The 26,266-nt window shown below is 34.5% G+C and overlaps 1 protein-coding gene and 1 non-coding gene across 4 annotated transcripts in view; both read right to left on the bottom strand.

The window, feature by feature from the left end:
• The window catches only part of TTC27 (tetratricopeptide repeat domain 27), a 114,181-nt gene that overhangs the window by 59,719 nt on the left and 28,196 nt on the right, over positions 1 to 26,266 (bottom strand). For all 3 annotated transcript variants that reach the window (XM_004174637.5, XM_072927212.1, XM_072927213.1), the window contains 2 exons: positions 24,386 to 24,498; positions 20,244 to 20,310 (listed from right to left, as the gene is read on the bottom strand). In XM_004174637.5, the coding sequence (XP_004174685.2) occupies positions 20,244 to 20,310; positions 24,386 to 24,498 (180 nt within the window). The remainder of the gene's footprint in view (positions 1 to 20,243; positions 20,311 to 24,385; positions 24,499 to 26,266) is intronic.
• Positions 17,080 to 17,158, bottom strand: MIR456 (microRNA mir-456). The gene is given in 1 exon segment (NR_048969.2): positions 17,080 to 17,158. It is a non-coding gene; the product is annotated as a microRNA mir-456 (primary transcript).

Below are 26,266 nucleotides of genomic sequence, written 5' to 3'. Positions count from 1 at the left end.
TATTTGGAATTTCTCCTAGCACTAAACTGGTGACCAAAAAATCAAAATGAAATAAAATTTTAAATAATCAACTTAAGAGAAAAACCTGAAAGATGCCCCATTATTGTGAAAAAACTGCCTTTCATTTAATCTATGTTTTTTTCAACAAAATAGTGTTTCATAAAATATACTCCTTGCATTTCTGGAAAAAAAGTATGTACAGAAAACTTTGCCCTAAGTAGCTAAATGAACTTTATGGAACTATTTTTAATTACCTAGGAAAGATTAAGGTAATCCAAGGTACAGAGGGATGCAAAAATAACAGAAGCTTTGACAAAAGTAATTAAAATATTAACTCCTTTACTAACCAAGCTCAAATACAGATAATCTGCAGTAGTACTGGCAGCATCTGGTTGAAATGGGATTTGTAACTTTAAACAATAATTCTGTTAGAACCCTGTAAGTTAAAGTACATTTGTGACTAAGTGGTTTCCAGTACCAGAGCACTTTTTATGTTTTAGTGAAAAGCACAAGTATCAAGAGGGCAAGAAAATACTAAATTTCTAGTTACAATTAAGCAGCAGAAGCATGGCTTGGCAACAGAACAAGTCAGTCAGTATGACCACTTTTAGCTTTTCTGCTTAGCGTAGGAAGATGTAAAAATTTCCTGTTGGCTCAAGCAGATCAAGTATGTTCAAATCAAGTATACATACCTATTCTGCTGTACATGCCCATACCAAAGATTTTCAAATAAACAGGAATCAAAAGAAGATTTTATTATATGGCATCACTAACAAATGTATGATGCTGAGGTTTCACAGAACTCAAATTCCTCCTAGTAGTGTTTTTATTCTTATCACAACACTCAACAGTTTACTAATCCTTCAGTGACCACAAATTAAGAGGAAACTATAATAACTACACACATACACAAACCCTCAAATCACTAAACAACTAAAATTCATTATTGTTTTCTAAATAGACATATTAAAATGGACAACAAGTAGTATTTGATCTTTAAGAGGATTTAATGTGTGTGACAAAGAATAAAAATTGCTTAGCAACCAGCTAAGGAGTTATTTTATCTCCTTGTATCTATATTTAAATTAAAAGTTTCTATTTTACAATTATCACAGTACATATGCTCTTTATACACAGAAATGAAATTTCCAATAAATCTAAACATGCATTCAGAATTGCAGAACACTGAATAATAGTTACAATAAAAAGTGTTTTCTTTGTTACACCATTATCCTTAGTTCAATGTTATCCCCAAGACTTTTCCTCTTTTTATTTTCCATTGTTGTTATACAGAAATCCTGTCTGTTGTTATGTGGAATGATATCTAATTACTGTATGTAAATCTCTAAATGTATTTTATGTAACTGCACTGAAATGGAACCATAAACTAAAATGTGTATCTGTAAACACACATGTGATTCATCCCAGACAAAGACCCAATGCTATCATTTCAGAGAGGCTATTTTTTTTCATACTAACAGGGAGTTCCTCCATAAATCGTAATTTTATTAAAATTGAATAATCTGAAGTTCAGACAGAAACAACTCCATTCTTCTGTATTTAAATATATATATGAAATACTTTTCATTTGTTTGAGGGTATCACCTTAACACATGACAACTTCACTTTAGGTTAGAAATTCAAACAAAACCTGACAGCCAATAAAGATTTCCTCTTGGACAGTAAATTGGAAGAGGCAGCAATAAAACACAACACATCAAGTTCAAGCTTACTGACTTTACTGCTTCTACAGGAGAACTCCTTCTCATGGAATCCACAGTACAATCCCCAATTTATCTAAAACATAAGTACGTGATAGTTCTAAACAAAAAACAGTGTTTAACCTCGGAACAAACAAATAGGATAATGAAGTAAATTATTTCAAACCATCCTCTATTTCCAGCTTTTGTCATCTATAACCACTGGCATTGCTTTAGACATGAGCAACCAGGCTGTATATCCTCCAGTCACATTTTATTAGCTATGAACACCTTCATATTTTCTAAGGTCCAACAAGAAAAAAATTACATTAGGGTTTCACTCCAGATGATTCTTGTTTCAAATTGACAAATTCTAACTCTATTTTGCATAATCATGTACTTGGCAAAACAAACAAGGACAATCATACTTTTATACCTTGAGAATGCAAAGCTGCTATAAATGCTATGACAGTGAATATGTTTAGTGTCTAGCATGAAGGAAGAGAAGAAAACATAAGTCTAATTTATGCAGAAAATTGTTCCTAGCATCGAGTAGCCAATGGACTTTACAGATTGGTTTTTGGTTGCTTTTTTCTATTAAAAAAATATCTAAACAGAAGAAATACTCACATCAGTGTGTATTGTAGTCTACTACATCTTTCCTCCTCAAGGTCAAAAGCACTGCTCAGGTATCAAACAAAAATCAAAGGCCCTGTTAACAATTATCAAAGCCTGTGCTGTATACGCCTTGAAATATCTCTTTAATTTCACACTTTCATTGAACATGGACATCTGTCCTACACTTCCGGTCATTCTAACAGAGTTTTGGACCAGAACAAAACCAAAATATTATCAACTAATCCTGCAAATTAGAAGTGTATATACATCAACACATGAGCAACTATCTTCAAAATTTCTGCCTTTTTCTGTGAAATTGACTGCAATTTCAGGTGCAACCTAAAAAAACATCTTTTTCCACATGGCTTTGACAACTAGAACTTAAAAAACCAACAATATGCAAAGTCTTTGGAGCTACAGATTAATAATTGATTTAATAGTCTTAGGGCAAAACTAGCAAGGATAATTTACTTTTTTTTCTTTGCAAACATGACAACTTGTATTATTCACTTCTAGTTAATTATATTTCAGGCATTATTCCAAGTCCTGTGTTAGTGTTTCTTGCTCAGTGTTGCATGAGAAAAATGTGTTATTACTTGGTTAAGTCTTAAATATTTTCTTGCCTAACAGCATCTAATATAAATTCTACATGGCACCTTTAGAGCATTATGCCAAGACCTTTGCACTGTAATACAGAACAAAAAATAAAGCAATGCTTGAGCCTGTATGAAGTGCATTAGTGGATGTTCTGTATTTTTGTTTATTAGGTCTCTCGGTGCTTCAGTGAGTTGTTACACCATGACAGCATGCTACAGAGTCAATAGTGACCATCTGTGGGTTTTTTAAGGCCTCTTGAAGTTACCATGACTTAAAGAATTCTCTGTCTGTCAGGCAAATGAGAGAGACAGGTAGAAATCCTGAAAGTATTAAAGTGACAGAGGAGATTTACTTTCCTGCACTGGCTGAGACATCAGCATTTGCACAGTGCCATTTTCTAGTACTGCTTTAATATTTCATCTATTTCAGCAGGTTTAGACCACACATTCAGCAGATTTTCCCCCAAAATCTAAAGCTATTCACTCAACTGTATGACAAGGGTTTATTTTGGTCCATAGAACTAATCCTGGGACTGTTGAACTAAAATAGTTTTTCACCACAACAGGTGTTAGCTGATCATTAGCAGAGCTGGGCTTAAAGCACTTAACCACAGCCATGAGAAATACCCCTTGGTGTTAAAAAGTCAAGAGCAAGGCCAAAACACCATCAGTAATCTGCATCAAGAGACTAGTTTAATTAGAATGGCATTTTTAAAATTCACTTTGTCTAGTCTTGTCTGGTAGCCTCAGCATTCAAATTATAACATGACATCATCGCAAATACAGAATAACCTCTTGTTGACTCCTACCACTAAAATAAGTATACACCTTCTGATTTTTATTGCATTGCTATATACTTCAGTGTGTTTGAATGAGATTTTTTTCATATACATAATTTCAGAAGCTTGGATAATTTAATGGATTTGGAGTAAAATATTAATTATGATTGTTTTAAAATGAAACATGTACCACACATACTGATTACTTTTTCAGTTTTTAGTTTTCTTTTTGTCCATACACACTTTATAAGGCAAAATGTTAGAAATCAATTGGGTAAACAGTTACCTACACTATACTAGACTGATCTAGAAATGAATGCTAGACTCAATAGAGCAGCAACTATATTGCACTTACCTAAAGGCAATTTAATGTTCTTAAATGTCTAATTTAATCTTAGTCCAAAAGTGACTGAATCTCTCTCTGAAATTTATTGTATCTGGAATGTATCACATCTGAAAGTACATTAAATAAAATATAAGAGCTATTTCATAGCTCGCTCAATCAGTTCAAAAGTTAGAAGACAATTCTGGAATAGATTTTCTTCTCAGAAGACTTAAAAAATATCCCAATTTTTTAAGTAACGTAATTTTTTAAGGCTAACGTAATTTCACTACAACTGTGTTTTCCACAGCTTTTTTTACCCCACTTAAATAGTGTTCTGTAGCAAATGGGTAGGTCTTGATAACATCCACCCACTGGTATCCTCATATTCTGTCCTGCTTATCATTCTAAATATATTTCCCTCCATGGCACTTGTTTTAAGCAGTAACTCTTATTCCTCCTGGTAGCTACCTTGCAAAGGTACAATTATTGCTTCTAGGCAATAATTGCAGTCTGTTTATGTTTGTATGCTAGATCAGCTTGGAAACTGTGCTGGCTTGCATAACACTTCTGTAGTACCTAGAATTTCAAGGAGTAAAACAAAAAAATCAGGCAGGAACTCTTGGAAGTTAGTTCTATTATCTGCTCAAAGATATTGTTACCAACCTTATTAGAACTAGCAAGACACATCATTATCTTTCTTCAGCCATCTCTTCTACCTCGCCTTAAAAGAAAGCAATTGTGGTTGGAAAAACTCAATACAGCCTCTTCTAAGAAACAGATCAACATTATTCACCAATAACCTTTTCCTTTGTTAGTCAATACTCAGACTCAGCATAATAACCTGACTATATAGCTGAAAGTCTCAACTGGGAAAAAGGATGACTTCCCGAAAGAAAATACCCTCAGACTGTACAGCTTCTTTGTTCAATTTGTTTTCATTAGCAAAGGAAACATAAGCAATATTCAGGTAAAATGAGGCTGCTTTATCCCTTGTCTTTGTTCTTCTAAATAACATTAGTCAGGAGAACACTCAACCTATCTTTCTATTCTGCATCACTATTTCATTTGAAACCTGAATAATCTCAATTACTTTTTGCCTCTTCAATGAATTTTATTTTTTAAGAACATGGAGCAAAAAGACTCATAGAAAAGGTCTAGATCTGCTGCTTTTACTAACAGATCTAAATATGTTGTTCTGCTATCTTTCCCTCCTTCTCATTCCATGTACACTTCCACACACGCACTCAAAACAACTCGCTCTCCTTCTCCCCAACCACACTTTTCAGAAGTGTAAAGGGAAATGGTTAAGCACTGTTAGAACAAGGTTCATAACCAAATATATGAAATGCCATAGGTGTTCCTTCCCCCTGCTATAGTCTTTACATCTCTGACTAAACATCAAGAATTTCCTCAGCTTTTAAGCTGGATGTTCCTATGCTTTCTCTTGGAAAACCTGTCTCATACCATAACCCTGCAACTCAGAAACACCTCAGTATTGTGTGTATTAAGAAAAAATACATAAAAGTGTGTCCTTTGAGATGAACAATGGGGTACTGGAAACAGATCTCTAGTCAGAAATAGAAGAAACACAGGTATATGATGACTGTCTTTCCAGCTAGCTCTGAACGTAGCTCTGCAGTTAAAACTCAAATGACAACCCAGTGTCCCCTACATGATACAATTCACAGGGAAAAAGGTCAGAGAAAACGAGCACTAGAGAAATCTTCCCTTTCAGAGGAAGTCTCATATGTTCCACAAAAACACCTGTGTGCAAGGAATACAAGATCTATGTTCACTGGAGAATTTTCAGTAGAAACAAAAGACTCAAAGAAAGCTTTGTATGGATTCAAATGTAACAGAAAAACAAAAACGCAAGCTCATATTAGGCTGTATGGAACAAAAATAAAAGTATGGAGACTTATAGTGAGTTATAAACATGATTCTTTGCTTCCATATAATGCAGTCCGTGACTTAACTTGAATGCAGGTACATAACTTGCAGAGAAAGCTATGGAAGAAACAAATACCACAATTCAAAGTAATTTTAGACACAATGAAATAATCAACTCAGATCACGTTTGGCTAGGAAAATGTTTCAATGCTTTTCCCCCTTTAGAATTTTCTGCTTTCTAATAAGACTACAAAGATATTATCAATCAAATTAGTTGTTCAGTTCTACTTATACAACCACACTGCAAATGTATCATGTATGTCCAGAATTATATAAATTTTCTTCCAGATTAACAGGCATTGGTGGGCTGATATTTAGATGTTTTTTAGGAGTTTGACTCTCTCTTATGATACTAAGTGGTATACCTTTCGGTTTGTGTTTTTCTTTTAATTTTAAGAGACTATTTAAGTTCAGAAGCAAGCTTTCCTTGGAGGTTCTCTTTTTTTTTTTTTTTTTAGGAGAAGAAAGAAACAAGAGAAGAAAAGGAAATGTCATGAAAAAAAGAAGATACTGTTAAAGGAATCAGCTTTCAATGACTAGTGAAGGGTAAACCACATAAGATATAGCTCCTATTTTCACTTAGAATGGAGTCTAGCCATATGACTGACACTTGTTCTATTGCGCCAAACACATCACTTATTCTGTGTTATGCTGCAAACAACTTCAGCCAGATTTGACTGTGACTGTAGTAGCATTGTTTTTTTCAGGTCTGTGGTTTGGACCTACTCCTGAAACAGTATAAGAACAGACTTCCACACCACACCACAGTACTGCATTTATTTCCTAAGGCCCTATCTCAACAGTAATAAATCACAATTTTGGATACAAAAGACTCGACTTTAACTCTTTGGTACCAATGATAAGGATTTCCCTAGTTATTTAACAACAGCAAATTTTCTCGTTTTAACTGCTCAGCCTCTGTAATTTCACCATTTGTGCCAAGATTCTCAACACATCATGTGATCTTGAGGCTATATCCCGAAAACCAGAACATCTTTTATCTTTTTTTTTCTTTTTTTTTTTTTTTTTTTTTTTTGTCTGCACAGGTAGAAAAACAGTGAATCTGATTTCACAATGGCTATATAGCATGTTTTAAAATTAGGCAATTTCAGGACCATATGCAATGGTACACGCTATCTGTGGACTTGCAGTTTGTTTAGTCTCAAGACAAACAAAGCAAATGACTGAAAAAATGGCTGAAATTTAGGAAAACTCTGTCAATGGAGGATATTTACTAACTTGTTAGACTTGGCCATGTGGGAGAAGAAGTAAATCCTACTCCCTTTGCGAACTACCACAGTAGGCTCTTTAATCCTCTGCCCTTCATGTTCTACACCACTTCAGCCTTGCCTCTACTCTGAGAAAGAGCATTTTTGGAACACACAGTGCTACAGGTTAACTCATCCTGTGCTGACAGAAATTTACTCTTTTTACTCTTCAGGGAGACAGTTATGACTGTTAATCTTTCCATTTGTTACCGCTGCCTGTGGCTATAGCAAAACCCATCATTTCTCAATACTTTCTTTGGGTTGTAATTTTTTTTTTTTTTTAAGTAGTACTTCTTACTCAGCAAAACCCAGGTAAAACTATCCACTAAGGTTCCCATTCCCTCTTTTCTGCTTTACTTGCTTGAACTTTTCAGGGCAAACTCACTACTTTCAAAACTCCAGATCACTGGAAAAATTCTTTAGGCCTGACAGATCCTTCATCCTTATGCAACTGACCCAGGGTGGTGGTATCAGTCTGTTCTGCCTGGCTACTCATATTTATGAGCTCACCACTGTTTTTTTCCACAGACTGCCAGTGACACTTCCTGTTTATTCGGCTTATCAACAGCCTCTGGAAGAATGCTACTTTATATACTGCTATTATCTGATGCTGCATAGATTTGTATTCTAACAGCAACTTTTATCTTTAATTCTACAATGATAACATTAGTAGAAATATCCATTTACAATAATTAGCCTTAAAATACCTTAACTATGAATCTTTTGCAAGAAGAGAATATAGGGCAGCAAAAATACTTGTTCTCAGACAGATTTGGAGCACAACCATAAAATTACACAAAATAATGAAGCATTAGAAGTTCCATTCACAGCCTCTCTAGAAGGCATTAAATTATTTTCTTGAAAAGAACTAATTTAAATGTTTTCATAATTTCTTAAGTTTAACATTAGTCGATGGCACAAAAAGTACAACAGTTGCATACAACTTTTCATTATAAAATGCTCATGTCCCATTTGTGAACCTGTTCTATAATGATGTTAACTAGTAAAAATCAGCTACCACATTTTTTCTCTAACAGGTACAGTCAAAAAAATTCAGGAATAATTACATGCCTAGACCAGTGATTTATAGTAAGGCTGGCTCTGACTTTATTATTCATCTATGTCAGAACAAATTACAGAAGTTCTATAAAACACCCTCTCAACCTTCAGTCTGTAAGAACAGCTGTCTATAGAACAGTGAGACACAGCAAAAGAAAAACCTCACAATGCCAGACAGGGCTCTACAGGGAGCCCTGTGTTTACCTACTTTTTCCCCTTTTTGAATGCCAGCATCCACCACAGGAATTCTGCCTACAATGGTCTCTTATGGTTCGGCAGTCTACACACTGCAATACTTAGCGTTCACAAGTAATGTGACATGTTAATGCAAGAGGCATGCCTCACTCACTTCTTGGTGGGCCAAGGGGATAGGAGATGGATGGAGATAATTTCAGTGAGATTTCTAGGATGGCCTCAACAATTTCCTGAGAAAGAGTGCATTAGCAAGTCTCAATGTCCATTAAAAGATACTTGATTTCTGATTTCATTCAGTTCCTTCCTGACTTCACCAGCAGAAATATTTGATCTCTTTAAAGAGCTACTCTTCTCACATGCAAGTGCATCAAGCTGCTGGAGGCCACCAGCGCCCCGGCTTTTAACCTTATGTGCAAATGTTTCATTCCCAGGAGCAAAACAAAACTGCCATCTTCCTTTCAGAGCCAGAAGACACAACAGTCCTGAAAAAAGACTAACTCCTTAAGCAGCAACCAAAAGTGAGGAAGGAATGGAGGAAAAATAGTCAACAATACATTAGCAAGAACGGAATTAGGGAAGACAAGAGCAAGAGTGAAAGATAAACAACAGGCAAGAACTGACAAAGAAAGGTGGAGAGGAATATGGCATGGATTAGTAAACAAAAAGGGAAGCTGACACAAGCACAAGTGACTAATACTAGTGGAGGGAAGAGTGAGAGACTGCTGGACAGCATGAAAAAAAATCCCGTCTTGGTGAGCAAAGTAAATAACATTCCTAAATCGGACAGAGTTGTGAAGAGAGAAGCTATAATCTGAATATATTTATCAGAGGCAAATGGCAGTGTCTGGGTTGTGTTTTGACTTGAAAGAAGCTACAAGCATGAACTGTATTGGATTAAGATTCAAACACAACAGGCTAGTGTCTGACCAGTGTATTATGCACAGAAACCACAGTAGTTATTAAAATCATTATGAAAATAGGACGAAGAATCATAGAATGGGTTGGGTTAGCAGTGACCCTTAAAGGCCATCTAGTCCAATCTCCCTGCAATGATCAGAGGCATCTTCAACCAGAACAGGTTGGTCAGACCCTCATGCAATTTGACCTTGAATGTTTTCAAGGATGGGGCATCTACCACATCTCTAGGCAACTTGCTCCAGTGCTTCACCACCATATTCATAAAAAATGTCCACCTTATGTGTAGTCTGAAGAAGCTACAAAGACATTTTACTTTGACAAATGAAAGAGGCAATCTTTTTCATTATGTACCCCTATGATTTGCAAATTCCCAGTGTTATTACAGCTACAACATACAGAAATAAACACTTGCCTACTATAGATAAGGAAAAGACACACAATATACAGACACAAAGACACACACCGCAGTTCTTGCACAATAAGCTGCAAAATGAGAACTGCGTCCTTACCTCAGCCACTAAATGTCCTGTTTGCTTTCTGACTCTTACTACTAAGCTACTAAGAGCTTCAGACCATGCAAGCTGTTCAAAATAAAAACAATTTTCTAAACATATTTAATTCTTTTATTCCAAAACACTAATGCTTTGACAGACAGGTATTAAACTAAAAAGCAACGAAAACATAATTTTTAGCAAACAATAAAAAACCAAATTAGGTACAATACCCAAGGCATATGCTTTCCCTCTCCTGGTGCTGCAATTATGAAATCAAACAACTTATCTTACAGTACAGAAAAATCTTTCACAGTCTATTTATAGAACTCTGTAAAAAATATTTTCTCTCTCATGTTTCGCCTCGACTAGACAAAATTCATTGGAGAATGTGTTTCTTAATGTATTCTGACAAATGTACTTAAGAAAAATCTAGCTGATGCAAGACATGAAGTCTTAAGAAGAAAAAGCCCAAGCTCCAATTTAATTAATGCATTAATTAATAATGCGTAAGGATAATACAGACAAGACAGTAAAATCTCAAATATGTCAAAATGTATCAACTAATGCCTAGTGTCATGATTTTCATTTCTTTTCAGGAAAGGCCCCAATCTCAGCTACCCAGATAGAAAAGCATTAGTGCAAATATTTTAAAACATTTTTGCAAATTGCAACATGCAGAACATAGTGCTTTTAAACATTTTATTGGCCTGTATTTGAATAGTCTTCATAACTAACAGCTCTACTTGTTATGATTAATGCAGCCAATCCAAACATGTCAAAAGTATTTATGTCATACCATATAATCATATATACACTATATTCTAGCCATATAAGTTATACCAAAAAAAGTCTGAAATTTCTCACAGTAATCATAATTTATATAATTTATGATACACATTGCTTGAACAGTCCACTAAATGAGCTGGCATTGGTTCTATTTCCTGTTGCAATGGGCTAACCTTCATCAATAGAATATAAACCTTTCTTACTCATGTATTCGCATAACTGGAAAGTACTTTTCATAAACACTGCATGTGAATTACCTTATGAAGCTTTCCTGCATATTTGATGTTACAAAAAACACTAAAAATAATACTTTGCTTTATTAGTCTATAAATTATACAAGTAAAAATCTGTTTCTGTAAGAAAAAAAAAACAACAGGTGAGCAATAGGGTTCTACTGATAAGAATAAAAGCTTCTCCCCTTTAGTCATATAATATGTGATCAGTACTTGAATTCATGCATTCTATAAATACATGTAAAATAAATGTGCATACACCCTCTACACAAATGTATTTAGATGTTTCACAAATTAATTTAACTGTAACACCTTACTTTCTGGCCAGCAGCACTTCAAAATTCCATTTTTCTATTTACATGTGCTGCTTCTGATAAAAGAAAGAAAATACTGTGTAAACACCAGAATCAGAGCTCCTTAATCTTTGTCCTCCTGTAACCTAGAGGGCACTGTGCTTTTCTGCAACATACCGAAGCCAACAAACTCCTCATACAAGGGCAGGACAATGCCCAAAACCATACCCAAGATCACTGCTGAACAGAACAGGATGTACTCAAATGAGGACAGCTAAGCAAGTAAAGCAGTATTTCCATGAATAAAAGGAGTAAGTGTTTCTCTGGAAAGTTTTTCAAAAATACTTACTCCAAATCTTTCTCCATTACATCTCCTTTCAGAAGCCCATTGTTTTATATACTTGAATAAACATTTTTTTCCTCAAAAATATTGACCTGTCTGTCAATAAATGTACAAAAGAAAATACCAATTCGAAATCCTTATGAATCGCTTGGTTACCTACAACTTCAATATGAAAAAAGACCAATGGAAAAAAAGAATTAAGGAAAGGAAGAATCATTTGAGCCATTTCAGTTTTTCATCACTAATATTGGGAGAACAGAAAAGAAAGTCATGCCAAAATGGGATAAGATAGTTGTATTATTTATCAAGTTTATATTGCATTTTTTGCAAAGTAACTCAAATAGAATAGCTGTAACTGACTGCAACCAAAAGAACCAAGAATAACAGGACAGTGACATTTTACTGATGACAAATGAATCAATGAGAATCAGATATGCACATTTCAGACAGCTTGGGAGGGACTGCCATATTTCATGACTGCAATATTTCATGACTGCAATCAAAGACTGACATTGTAATCAAACCCGTCTTAAAGTGTATTAAGTCACAGAAATATGTTACTTGTTCTATATTTCATCTTTAACATAGACTATAAAGATTGTTTGGTGAACTGATACGAAAAATGTTCTACTTCCAGTTGAAACCTAGACATGATATCATCAGAGAAAATTAAACTCAAGTTGTTTAGACACTAGCAAACAAGAATTCAACTACCTTTATTTTTTCAGATGCTACGGAACAAGCAAGATTAGAATAATATTTGAGGTATTGGGTTAGGAAATAAAACAAATGAAGGGATGACATTTAGGTAGGTAGAGAAGATGAGGGCAAAACATTATGATAGCTATATGAAATTTAAGAATAATTCTTCCTCATGCAGTAGTAAAACAATAAAAAATTTATTTTGAAAAAAGAGAGGATTGGATTTATGCCTTATTTAGTTCATGTGTGCCCTCTCCAGCAAAACAGTCACTAAATATAATGAATTATACACAGAATAAAAGTCACTAAAGAAAGTAAATGCTAGTACTGATAACACATGAACTGATCACCATAACATCACCAAAAAGGGGTTACTAAGCATCAGACAGAATAGTGAGAATGTCTTATTTCCTTCAGATGATACCTTAGACAGCATTCTGTTGAATAGGGGGTTTAATTTCACCTTCTTGTTGCAATGAAAATTTTCTTGCTCAAGTAAATTATAATAGTTATAACTGGTGGAGGACATGAGAGGGGGAAGGGAAGCCTGGGACATGTCAACTGGCTGTCAGAGAGGCGGCTAGAAAAAATAAATGAACTGGTGATAGATAAAGGAGCAGGAGGAGAAGAAAGGCTGCTGTGGGAAAAAATGTTATTAATTGTAATCAAATTTGTCTGCTTAACTTCTCAAACCCTTAGACAGGCAAAAAATCTATTCATATTTAAACATGATTTCCATGTTCTTTGACCAGTGCAGTTACAGTGAGCTCACTAAAATCTATTGCTTGAGTATTTATGGATTGTACAAAAGAGCACACCATGCTAGAAAGGAAAGGCTACCCCAAATTTCTTGCTCAGAAAGGCACACTATAAATCAGGAATCATCTCTTGCAAGATATAATTCATGCAAAACTGTGGATCCCATGGACTGAGGGAAGAATGCAGACCACAGAGGAGAACAAAGTTGAAAGGGATAAAAGTGTCAATTATGCTGAAATCTGATACTCTGTAAAATAAACCAATTTCAGACAGACTGTTACTTAATCCCAGTTTTGGAATGGAATGCAAGCTTCACCCCTGCCCTGCAACACATGTACTACAGCACCCAGTTACTTTACCCTGAAACATCTAAATGCAGCAAACATAAATGACAACAGCAGGCCAGCCTCCACGAAAACACTGCACACTCAAGTACCAGATGCTTTGGGAACAAGTTGCCAAGAGATCCAGTGGAGTATTTGCACATGCAGCAGAAAGAGGCAGCTTCTCTTTTGCTACACTCATCTGATTTCCCAGTACTGTGTGATGGGCCAGAAGGCATACATGCACTAAATTAGCAAGTGTTTAGATCCCGACATTCCTGTAAAATGATTCAGACTTTTGAAAAAATTCTTTAGAAGAAAAAAAAAAAAATAAATGAAAGAATTAAAAAAGAATAGACTAGCTTTGAATTAATTTACTTTTAAAATGTCTCACAAGTAACTAGCAGGGCTTTGCTGAGAGAAAGCCTTTGCAGTGTTACAATCTTGTAACCAAGAGAGGCTATTCAACATGGGCAACACAGCTTAGAAAAGAAGTGAAAGAAACTTTTTATAAAGCCACAAAAGTTACAGCAGTAGAGACACATGGCACTCTTAATGAGCTTTTCAATACTCTTGCTGCTTATAAAACAAAAAAAAAAAACTGCAGCCATTTTCTCAGCAGAGAAAAATGCACTGGTTTTATTTAAGCTATATAAACAATTTCTCTTTAGAAACCAAATTGGCATGTTAGTTTTATGGAGTTTTGATAGGAAGGCTTAACATTAAAAATATCGTATGCCATGATTTGATTGCTCCCTAGTTCCACATTAATATCGCAAATGCCATAGAAAAGATGAGAAAAACAAAGCATTTCCATTTCCACCTTCCATTCCCTCGTCCCAAAGCCCCCTTCGACAGTGAAAAGCAGAACAGGTATTCATATATGCATATTTACACACACACACTCAATAAAATGTGCACTGTAATCCTTCACTGTGATTTTCAGAGGTACCATACAACATCGGCTTCTATTACAGTCAATAAATGCCCACCTCCGGAAAAAAAAAATCAAATAGTTCTAAAATTCCTTAGTAAAAACAGTCTCTTATGGAATCAGTAGCTAAACACAGAGGAAAAACATTCTCATCCGGTCTACCTTTGGAATACATAGTATTCCTCAGATTTTTCAGACTCCTTCCACATCCACCAAGTCCTCCATCAGACCTTGGTATCCCTCTCAGTATTAGTGGAACAATTTCAGCATGATACATTGTTTTTGTTAGAAGGTGGTAAATAACTTCAGTTTTGTAGTCCAAGCAAAATACAAGTTATTAATCTGCATTTTTTCCCTCTTTAGAAGATATCCTCACCTGTTCAAAATATCCAAAGAGAAGAATTGCCAGAGCTTCCTTTTCCCTCTTTGACCACCTAATAAAAAAACCCAACTTTTCAACTCACCATAAATCCTGAGAAGCCTCACAATTTTAAGAAACTAAAACAACTAAATTTTCATGGTTCCATTTCTCTTCCTTCTCATCTTTCATGGGTTCCAAAGGATACAAATATGGGTCTAAGACCCATTTTTGGGTCTTATGTGGGATGCACAAAGCATCTCCTTCACAGTTGCTGGTTACTTTCTCTTCTCAGTCCCCCTACAGGTTAATACTGTTGCTGCCACCCAACATCCCTTGATCATGCTACACTAATAAGGGCAAAAAGTAATATTCTCCCACAATAGGCTAAGTGCTCATCATATTTACCACAAAAAACATTTCTCCTGAACTGTTCAAGGGCTTTGACAGATGGAATGGGTAATTTAAAAGACCAGCTGCAGCTCCTTAGTCTTGGCTATTTGTTGGAGTGTCATATTAGACTATGAAACATTTAATTGCTTTCCCAGTATGTAAACTACAAGCTATAGTATAAGCTTTCTATGAAGCTCCAAGAACTTGCATTGCAGAGTTTAATCTTACTATCCTTTAAAAGAAAAAAAAAAAAATTCTCTTTTGTAAGAGAAAAATACACCATCCAGTCCAATATTTTCCATTTTTCTCTGCAAGAATGACATCATATTAAAATTATAATAAAGGAATATTTATCAATTCTTAAATAGATGCTTCATGTGTTCCTGGAACTTTTCTACATTTCAGAAATAGTTTCCAGTCCCTGGTTCTAAAACTTATGTGCACATCACAAATATCTTTATAAAGCTTTAAACGTAATTTTGATTTTTTTTTTAAACACCATGTACACTTACATAGCCTTGTTGTTCATTTCATTGCCTCTTTGGTATACTGTCTGACCTGCATTACCTATTCAAAATAATGCAAACAACAAATATTTAACGGAAATTATTTTAAGGCTTTTGTTCATTTCCTAAAAGGATTTTTTTTTCTAAAAAAAAGTATTTTGGCCACTGATTTACAGCTCAGTGATGTACTTGTGTAATTCTAGGGGGAAACTGCTAAGCAATATAAAATGCAGCAGAACTTCACAATTGTATTTTCACATTAAAAAGAATCCACTGAAATTAAAGAAGGCAACGAAACACATTTAAGCATTGGAAAACTGATCTGGAGACCTGGGAGTAAACTAACCTACAAAATCTCAATGTAAAAGCAGAGGTTCTTTGGTTTCTTGCATCATCTACTTCCTACATCTTACACAGAAAACAGCAGTGGCAAATTTTATTAAAAGAAGAAACCAGTAATTCTACCAGAGAAGCACTGAGTCTCACTACTGCTTTACTGTCCCCACCATTCCTCTCTGAAAATGGCTCTTGAATGCAATATTCAGTTAGGTAATCAGAAAGTTCATCAACTGCGTAACTGTGTCTCTGAAGTGGCTCGAGTGTTATCTGATTGCTAAAATATATCTTAGCTTTCTTAGGAGAGCAAGTGCTTACTATAATAGAATTAATTTTAAAAATTTATAGTTATTCTTCTAAACTATTAAGTGTGAAAAAAAAAAATATTTCATCCCCTCAAAAATAAATGGTTTATTTTGTGTTTAGCCTTATGCTAAAATGTAGAATGCAAGTTGCACTACTTCTCACGTAAAGATACTGTATCAACAACTGAAATAGAAAAAGAAAAAAAATCTAGTGCATCTAATTTCACTTCTGGATTAACATCTTGAAAGTTGAAGTATTATACTGATGGGTTGAGATTTGACTACAACATCTCAAAATTTAAGTCCAAATTCTTGTTACAAGAGCTGCTACCCCAATCAATGAGACTACAAAGACCCGCACAAGTTGCTTCAAAAATGAGCAACACTAAAAGCAATTATTTTTAACAAAAGATAGTGCTTTTAGGACAATAGCAGCTATTTCCAAGTGACTCCAGTAAATTAAATGCAGCAATCCATTTGTAGTTGACTGCTGCTGCCAAGCAGTGAATTAAAAGTGTTATTTTTAGCATTACAAGTTATGTTGTTTAATAGATATAGATATTGATATATAGATATGTCTTCCAGATCAAATAATTTTCAACTTTTACACATATAAAAGGGAGTCAAGAATGTCAGTTTTCCAAACTGCACCTAGTACAAGGCAGGAAAACATCATCTACTTGAGACCCATTTGACTATCCTTTCCCTCTTGTACTACCTAGATCTTAATTCTCTGCTTGAGAGAAATTGCATGTCACGTGCACTTATTTTGCAGTGCCCAAAGCAAGAGGATCTTTTGATGATACACTGATCAATTAAAAATGCCTTGTCATTTTTCAAGTTTCCTAAGGTAACTTGAAATGCCTTGCTTTTCTGAGGAAACATGAATTTCAGTAGATATCAGATGAATGCATGACAACCATCTAACCAGCCTGCAGATTTAGGAATCCACATGTAGGCTGAGAAGATGCCTGCTCACACACACACACACACACACACAGAGCAGTTTGATGCTAAAGAAATTACTAGAGCAGCATTGATATAGTGCTCATTTGCCTCATTTGGCAGTACCAAAGCTTGGTAAATACCTTAAATCCAAGTGATAGGAGCTATGGTGCCATTTAATTTACTCAGCTAACAGCCACTGTAGGAACCAAGGCTGTGTTAACATACCCACCAAGGAGTTAACATGGACACAGAACACCCCGACTGCCACAGAACACAGTGATGAATTTGCCTCAATGACTCAGATCTGAGACACAGAAGAGCTCAGAGATTTCATTATGAAATTCTGCAGTGACTATTCACAATTTTGGGCTCAGATGCAAGAGCCACAAAAGGTACACTTACAGAAATGAATTCATATAAGCTAATATCTGATTCCTGCTTTTAGCTTTCAGGAAAGATCTGGGATGGTGTTACTACAGTTCATGCTTGTTCTTTTTGTGTCTTGGGACCATAGGTCAAGATCAAAAGAAAAAATAATTCTAAGACTCAATTGTGTCCCTACATCCAATTAATGGAAACATTATGTACACATTTAAAAGAACACTATTCTGATACCAAGAATTATTAATCTTCAGTAAATTACTATTTACTCTAATATTTAGACTACCAGCTACTTCTTTATGTCACTGCTGTTGACTCAATTTTGCATTATTAGTAAGATCTACATTCCTATACCTCTACTGCCATAGATCCTTCCTTTTTGCTACTCTGAGCACAAATTGATAGGGAAGCCTACACAGATCTCTTAGCTGTTTCTCTGGAGATCTCACCTAACAGTGGCTGCTGATCTTACAACTGTGAAGCAAGCCATAGCTGACTTAGCAGCTCTATAAAAATTATAAGCAAATAAATGAAAACATAAGCTCCCCATAATCATTGCAGTAAAGTAATTAAAGAGTAAGTTAATCAGCTGTCCTGTGATTTTTGAGGGATCAGCCACTAGATGGCAGAAAAATGCAGTTTGATTTTCCCATCATGATGAATTCACCCAACAGATCTCATACATCTGATCTAACAGGTTATGTGTCAAGCAATGTCAGATAAATGATGACAGGAAGGCTGATTATCTCTTCTCTAATGCACAGCCTACATTAACTTTTTCTACTCTGCTATAAAACTTTAAAAATATTTAAAGTATTTATGTGCTTTATGCTAGAAGTAGACCACTATAGGAGTAGGGTCAACTTTGTTAAAGATACTCTATTATCACAATACCACTCCATTTAATATAAGAAATTATAGAAAAAAAATGGAGAAGTTATCTCAAGATTCAGGTATATAATGGCTGGTTTTCCACCCAATAATAATGCAAACAATAGTGGTAGTCAGGAGACTGAAACAAAGGGTATATAAAAATAATCCATGGAATTTGGAAATAAAATATGAGAAACAAGATTCCGAGTTTTCACAGAAAACCCTACTTTTATAGTTTTATATCCTGTTTTAACACTATTTTAACAACAAAAATGGCAGAATTTGTCTTAATGAAATTACATGCATGTCTTGAAACTTCATACATTCGTATTAGCATTACTTTTGGAGGGAAATTTGTATTGTAATAATTTCACCACTTTTGAAAAAAGCTTACAGTACTCAGTTCACCAGTTTGCTGTCAACTCCTACAGGCTTCTTTTATGTATACATTTCCTTACTTTACATGTGTTTATTATTTCTAATCTTTTGTTCCCCTTTAATGGTCATAAATCTTTAATAATCTTATTGGATACTTTAATTACTACAACAGGACAGTGCACAGTCTCATTTTTTTCTACATTTCAACTTTTTCCTCCTCTCTAGGTCTCCCTTTTGGGAAAAAAAAAAAAAAAACAAAAAAAAAAAAACCAAAAAAAAAAACAAACCCAGAACAAAACACAAAAAAAACCCCACCAAACCCAGAACAAAACTGTAGTTCAAAACAAAATACTTCAGAAATTACATCATGAGGAATCATAGCACTACAATCATTGTACCAACAAGGAGAAAACCTACAAAATTTAAACTGTTTTATAGCAATTCATTCAGTTCCCTCATGCATCCCCTCTTACATATACTGTACTAGCAGAGGGACCTAAACAAACAGCACTTTTAAACCAACCTATTTTACATTTATCTAGTAAGATTGGGATTATCTTTTTTTACAGACTGAACCTCCTTTTACAAAAAACCCTCAGCCAAACATTACCATAGTTAACCTTAGATTACTCTTCTTGATCTTTTCACATAACTACAACTGTCAGTGGTAAGATTCTAGCTCAAGTGAAATCCAAGGGGTTTTTGCTGAGATCTCATAATTTACTTTTTCAAAGGACACTACTACCGCAATACAGTCTCTTACTACAAGGCTTAGGTAGGAGAGCAAGTAAGTCCTCTTTCCTGCACCCAAACGTAAGTCTAATATTGTGAAAATTAGGCAAAAAAAGACAACATAATGACAAGCCTTTCTCCCTACATCCTCCCATCTAAACCCCACAAAAGCAGAAAATATCCAGGCAGAAGCAAATTGTGTCTGAAGGAAAAATATAATAATAAATAATTACAGAAAAAAATACTGAGAATTTTCAAAGCTTCACTGGAAGTTATAGATTTGTTCTGCAGCAAATCAGCCAGTGAATTGCGAAGAAACATGCCTAACATGATACAGACTGAATAAATCTGACAGAATGAAGCCAAAATTGCTTTAGAACTCTTCTTGAACTCTGTTTAAAGAAAAGCACCTTCAACACTAATGGCACAAGAAGAGTTTGCTGTAAAATTTAGTCACATATTATGCTATAATTCATGTAGTGAATAAAACTTAAACACATGAAAATGTTTTGTATGTGTTTCGAGGTGAAATTAAATTTTTAGATGTCAAGTTTTTCCTGCATGACGATGGCTGAGAATAATGTTAAAATTCAGCATACTTTAATTTCTTGAAATATGAAAAAATTAATGAAACATCTGACTACTAACACAGATTTGGTTTACAAACAGTTTCCTGATTAGTGTGACTGACAGATTATTGCTTGGTACATGAATATTAAGTGAAAAAATGTTTATTAAGTGCCAGGTAAATTACTTACTGAAGTAAAAGCCAGAAGCTCCTCTTCAGTTAATTTGTGTATTGGATTGTTCTTTTGGAAGTCTATACTGTAAAGAGAAAAGACAAATAAAACAATGCTGATTTCATCTTTAGAATAATATTATTCAGAACACATTTTTCAAACTTGCAGAAATCTGAAGGATATTCTGGAAATTACAAATGGGAGTATGGTATGTGCAGAACACCCTCAAGTGAAATGTCTTACCTTGGTTTAAGCTTATTGGAATAACAATTTCACTAATCCTAAAAAAAGCTTAAAATATATTGTTTGCTTTTACAGAGATGTGGTTTGAATTTAAATCCTATAACTAATTGAATGCAGATTCTACAAATCAAAAAACTACTAATCCTCAAGAAGTGCTGAAGGGTAATCTCACTACTTCTAGTGATTCAGAAAACATGACCAGAGGACTCTATCTCTCACTAACTGGCATTACCATTACCTTGAAGTATTCTCAGGGGGAAAACCAGAAGAAAACACAGAGGTGAGAATTAAAATTATTTTATTCAGAGTTGGATAAGCTTACAGAGATGATAAAGAAATCTGGCTTACTACTCTGTGTGGGTGAATGTTTTCCTTATACAACAGCTCCCCAACATTTACAAACATACTACGAGATATCACCAAATTGCACAAAAACCAACGAAAGCTGTAATTCAAGCTCCCTGTTAAAACCAAAGATACCAAGTGAAAATATATCCTAAACTGTACCACCAAATCACCAAACCCATATAATGGCTATATACGTAAGCCCAAACTTACAACACTAAATTCTGCAGCAGGCTTCATATTCTAGGCTAAATTTGCAAACATACTTATTGTGATAATAGATTACAGACTCCAATTACACCCTCTGCATTACTTAGCTTACTTTGAAGATTACTTTGCCTGGTTATTCAGGCATGATTTCTTCTACTTAAATGCACAGACTACTCATAACAATTCCTCAAAAGAAGGCTTGAGAGCTCTTACAGCTCTTCTTCCTGCACTACAAACCTCTCACTTTCGATAAATTGTTACCTAGTCTGTTCCCCTGACCTCCCATGATGGAGATTCCCCACACACTTCATGCCATTCATGCTGATGCTTCATAATACCATCAGCTTCAGCAAACTATTTGAATGTGGCCACATGGACAAAAAGGAAAGTTTATTAACTATTGCTTCAATACATTTTCCCTGATCTCCCCACATTAAAAAAAAACAACCCTATGCTGTTGGTGCACTGTTCTGAAAGTTTTAGGTAACAGTGCTAGGAAAGAAATTCTTATATATTATCTGTATCTCTGTATAGATATCTACTCTACCTCACTTTTTCCCTTTCCTTGTGAAAATTTTCATGCAAACAGGAAAGTCATAAACAATTTCACAGCTTCAGTTAAGCATATTTTCCATATCTAATGTGAGTTGCTAGCAGACAAACTTCTAGTTGGCTGGATGTAGTCAACTCAACTGATTTCAAGTAAACAACAACAAGTTTCTCTATGTATGGGGTAGGGAGATAACCAAAAAAAAAAAAAAAGAGGAAAAAAAGGCAGCAAGAAAAGTTCAAGGATTATACCAACTCAACAGCAGTTAAGCAACCCAAATGTTAAATGATATGACCACAGCTTTTGAAAAGCACAGGTAAACCAAGGTTTACAAAAGTAGAACTTATTTTTCATCATCCTAAAAATATATTCATTCAAGCAGGAAGGATTAATCCTCTTCTTATTCTAGATCAATATTTGTCACCGCTCTTTGAAGCTCATAAATGCAGCTCTTCCAGATCAAAACAGTGCTAAAATAGATCTCTGATTTCCATTTCTGCCACATGCATTTACAAAGCTTGAAGACAAATAAGTACAGAAATGTAACTCTTGAAAGATAGGACAACAACTAAATTGTTTTAATTATTTTCCGTACTGAATCTAATCAAATTTAAAGCTGTAATTTGAATCTGAATCTACAGTAGAACTGTACCTTAGTTTTAAGTATTTCTAATACTGTGTTAATTCTCGTCAGACTACTTTATGAAAATTTAATTTCTATGACCTGTATTTGTTCTAGCTTCAAGGACAGATAAACCAGTTCATCCCAGAGAATTTCAGGAGTTGAAATCTCAGTGGAATTTAGGCTCTACTGTGTAAGATCTATGATGAGGGATCTTTCCATAACAATATGAAGAGAAGTCACTAATCATCACACCATTCAGTTTTGTAAGCTATTTTCTCATCACTCTTGAATGTTGTCTTAAGGAGTTTATTGAAATAAAAGAGAGAAAGAAAACAATAAGAAACAGACATTCTTTAGACAGATTAAACAGAACCTTGGAGTAAGATGTACTGTGCAGCAGAAAAAGGTATTTTCTAGTAAAACAGCAAAAGGTAATTGTCAGTAGCTTACAACCAATTCTTAAACCTGATCAGGTCTACCTTGACAGCTTAATGGATAAAGTATCCAGCTTACTAATGAGTTGCAAACTTTGGGACTCAATGACCCATATTTGCAACAATGGAATTAACAGCAATCAAAGCATCACTTTCTGGATTATGATGATATACTTGTTTCAAAAATTGATTTTGAAAGATGAAAAATGTCAAAGAACATTGCTAAATCTATTAAAAATTAAACAGCCTACAAAAATTCTAAAGCTAACTTATTAATTATTAAATGAGACATTTACCCTCCAGAATTGCAGTCCTCATGCATTAAAGCACAGAAACTGTTATAGAAGAAGGATGTTTTGCTAAAAAGCCAATGCTAAATGCTTTAACATGTCTATGCTTCCTCACAAACTGACATCCAATAGCTGGTATTGACACCTTGGGTACAGCCAGCAACCCAAGCCTAAATTCTACTCTGTTCCAAGAAGAATTCTCAAAGCTGGCATCCTATTACAACACTCTTTCTGCAACATGGCTGGATCTCAAATCTTGACTCCATCTCTAACTGAGCTTCAATCACTTAATGTTATCACACCTACTAAATGGCATTTACCATTCCTATAGGGAAGCAACACTGAATTTCATTTGGTTGGTTGTCTTCAGTTTTGTCTTGCCAAACTCACATATACACACAACTGACAGCCAATATGGTTCCTAACCACTGCTCAGAACACAACAGTGGTGGTTTGAAAGTCAAACACTGATCAAGAAACCTACTGTGCAGTCAGCCAATGGAAAACTCAAACTGTACTCTTAAAAAAAAACAAAAATAAAAGGAAAAAGAGCAGTAGGCAAATTAAAATTTCCTCCAGAAGGGAGGGAACAGGAAGGATAATATAACCTGAACATAAGACAATACTGTATTAAAAAAGAAGTCCCCATGAAAATGGTCCTCAGGAAGGGAAAGGCTTTGCCTTGACTTGAGTCAGAGTGTGGAAGATTAAAAGTGAGTGGGCTAGGAATTTATGACAACCCACTGCACACTACATGGGCCTCGAAGTGGATCAAATAGACTCCATCATTTTGCAACTCATAGATCAGAAAAGCACTTTGAGAGTCAGTGATGGTGAACAGTACACCAAAGTCACTGACTATATTATACTTCTACATGCCATAATTTCTGATCCTCAGATCTCAAGCCTACCTTTTGTTCTCCTATTACAAAACCCATGTAGCATATAATTTCTAAAAGTTAGAGTAAAAAAAAACAAAGTGCAAAATCACAAGGACTTTATACTACAGCTTTTAACCAGCAAAGGACACTGAATTTATACAAGTATTCCCATTTCCAAGTATTTCCTATTTCAGAGAAAAGCAGAGCAGTGTTTTACTGCTCTCACAGGAAGCTGGCAACTGCAGAATCTGAAATATGTTTTCAAAATCTACTGAAGTGCTATCACTGTATGGTAGCTAATGCTGATACTTGAAATGTAATTAACCTGAAGCACAAAGAATATAAAGCTTTTTAAAGATAAAACAACAATATAGCTATTAAAGAAATATTGCTGAAATTCTGAACTGAACGCTAAAGCTCACTCTGTTATCTATCTATAATGCAAATCTTTTAGCCTTTTAGCCAGACTATATAATATGGAAGGAAAAAAGTCCCATCAACTCACCATTTCATTATTTCATTGTAACAATTCATGCAGTTGTTTGTTTGAGTTTTATTTAGAGTAACCATAAACTAACTTACCATATTCCAAGGATTACAGCAAGCTCTTCTGCACACAAATCAGGTACCTGGTACTGATCAGCATCTGCTAATTTCATTTCATTAAGCACTGTATCATCATTTAAATCATAATTCTGTTGGAAGAAAACAGAATATTTTAAAATAGAATTATGCCTTCAAAATATGAAAAAATACAGACTTGTTTGGAAAAGGATAATACTACCATTAAAGAATGACAAAATGCAAAGTAATTTACCATTATGAGAGAGTAATTAAGTAATGAAGCCAGTAAAAGGAATTACCACCCAAAACATTTCTGCTACAAATAGCAGAAATGTTTCTTATGCATATTTCTTATGCATGAGGAACAGCATTCAGAACAACTCTAAGGTTAGTTAATATCAATTTTCTATTTAAATAAGCCTGAAGGCAGCTTTCCCTTTTTAAACTGTTGCTCATAGAATTACCAACAACTTCATCCTCTATTATATACATACAAACAACTGAAACAGACTGATGTTATGGTCATTAATGTGGGTTTTCAGGCTAGCCACCTTGGACATCTGGGAATTTAAGGATTTCTTTTTAAGTATCAGCAAAATCCAACTACATAAACCATGACTTCTTCTTAAGGTAAATTAAAAAAAAAAAACAGACACTGAAAAGACCTCAGTGAGCCAGCACATTCTGAAAACATTTGCTCCTGGACAACTATTTGTGATGTTCCATAAAATTTCTTCTGGAACACACTTTTATTTAAAGAGTCTTAACTTGAAGAAGAAAATAATATAATCTATGTCTGAAGAGTGTAAATTACCATGTTCATAGAATCTGTGTTTGAAAACAACAAAAGACTTCCTTAGTTGCAAGCAAAGAGCAAGTAGCTGTAATACTTACTTCTTCCTTCTTCCCTTGAAAAACAAACCCAATCCAAAACAATTCATCCTGAAACCAATTATCATACTACTGGTTTTTAGTAACCAGTAGTAGTTTTACAAACTATAAAAAACAGATAATGGATTTATATTAACATTTTTTCAAATTTCCTATTAATTTCCCTTCAGTGTCCCAGTAGTAGCTGTTTCTCATTCATATCTTCCGTTGACAAGGTCAAAATGGAGTTCCACACAAGAACAAAGAGCTAACAGGAATGCTTTGAAGTGTGCCATCTGCATTCATCACCAGTATTTTACCACTATATAAATGAAAGGAAATTGTGATTTGACAGAGAATGTGAAGAAAATAAGCTTTTTTTAAAATTTATTTAAGTGGATAAGGAAGATATTCACAGTTTTAAAGTCAAACTCATTACCATAATTTTCTTCGTTTACTAGCCATAAATGAGTATGAGGATATCTACCAATTCCAGTGGAAAATTATTTTAGAACTAGTATAATGATACTTCATCAGGTGTAAAATAAATTACAATTTAACTTATATGGCAATTTGTTTAAAATTTTCTCCTCCAGGTTTAAATAATTTTTTAAATTGAACTTGTATAAATCATACTAATTACTTTAGCTTCACTATGAATATTGATCAACTGAACTCAACTGTAACTGTATGCCAGAGCTTTAAAGCATGACTTCCATTCCTAGATATAAAAAGAACTTCCTCAAAACGTAAGAACAGCTCTGAATTGTTTAAAGCTCAAACTATTTTAACATATCTCTTCATATCAAGAGTTCTTATGCATCACCTCAAGCCTGAGGCTTTCCTTTCAGAGCCAACTGACCTGGGAGCAAAGTATTGAATTTAAAATCTCAAATATTTATTTTGAAATGCAAATAGTTTTGTTTCTAGCACTACCTGAGATAATATAATTGCTCAGCACCAGAGGAAAGGACAAAGCCCTTGACCAGAAATCAGCACAGGTACCAGTACAACTGTTGGACGCATCAC

Source organism: Taeniopygia guttata, chromosome 3 (assembly GCF_048771995.1).
Source record: "Taeniopygia guttata chromosome 3, bTaeGut7.mat, whole genome shotgun sequence".
NCBI classification, from domain to species: domain Eukaryota; kingdom Metazoa; phylum Chordata; class Aves; order Passeriformes; family Estrildidae; genus Taeniopygia; species Taeniopygia guttata.
Note: the sequence above shows the minus strand (reverse complement) of the source record. Positions and strands in the feature narration are given on the sequence as shown.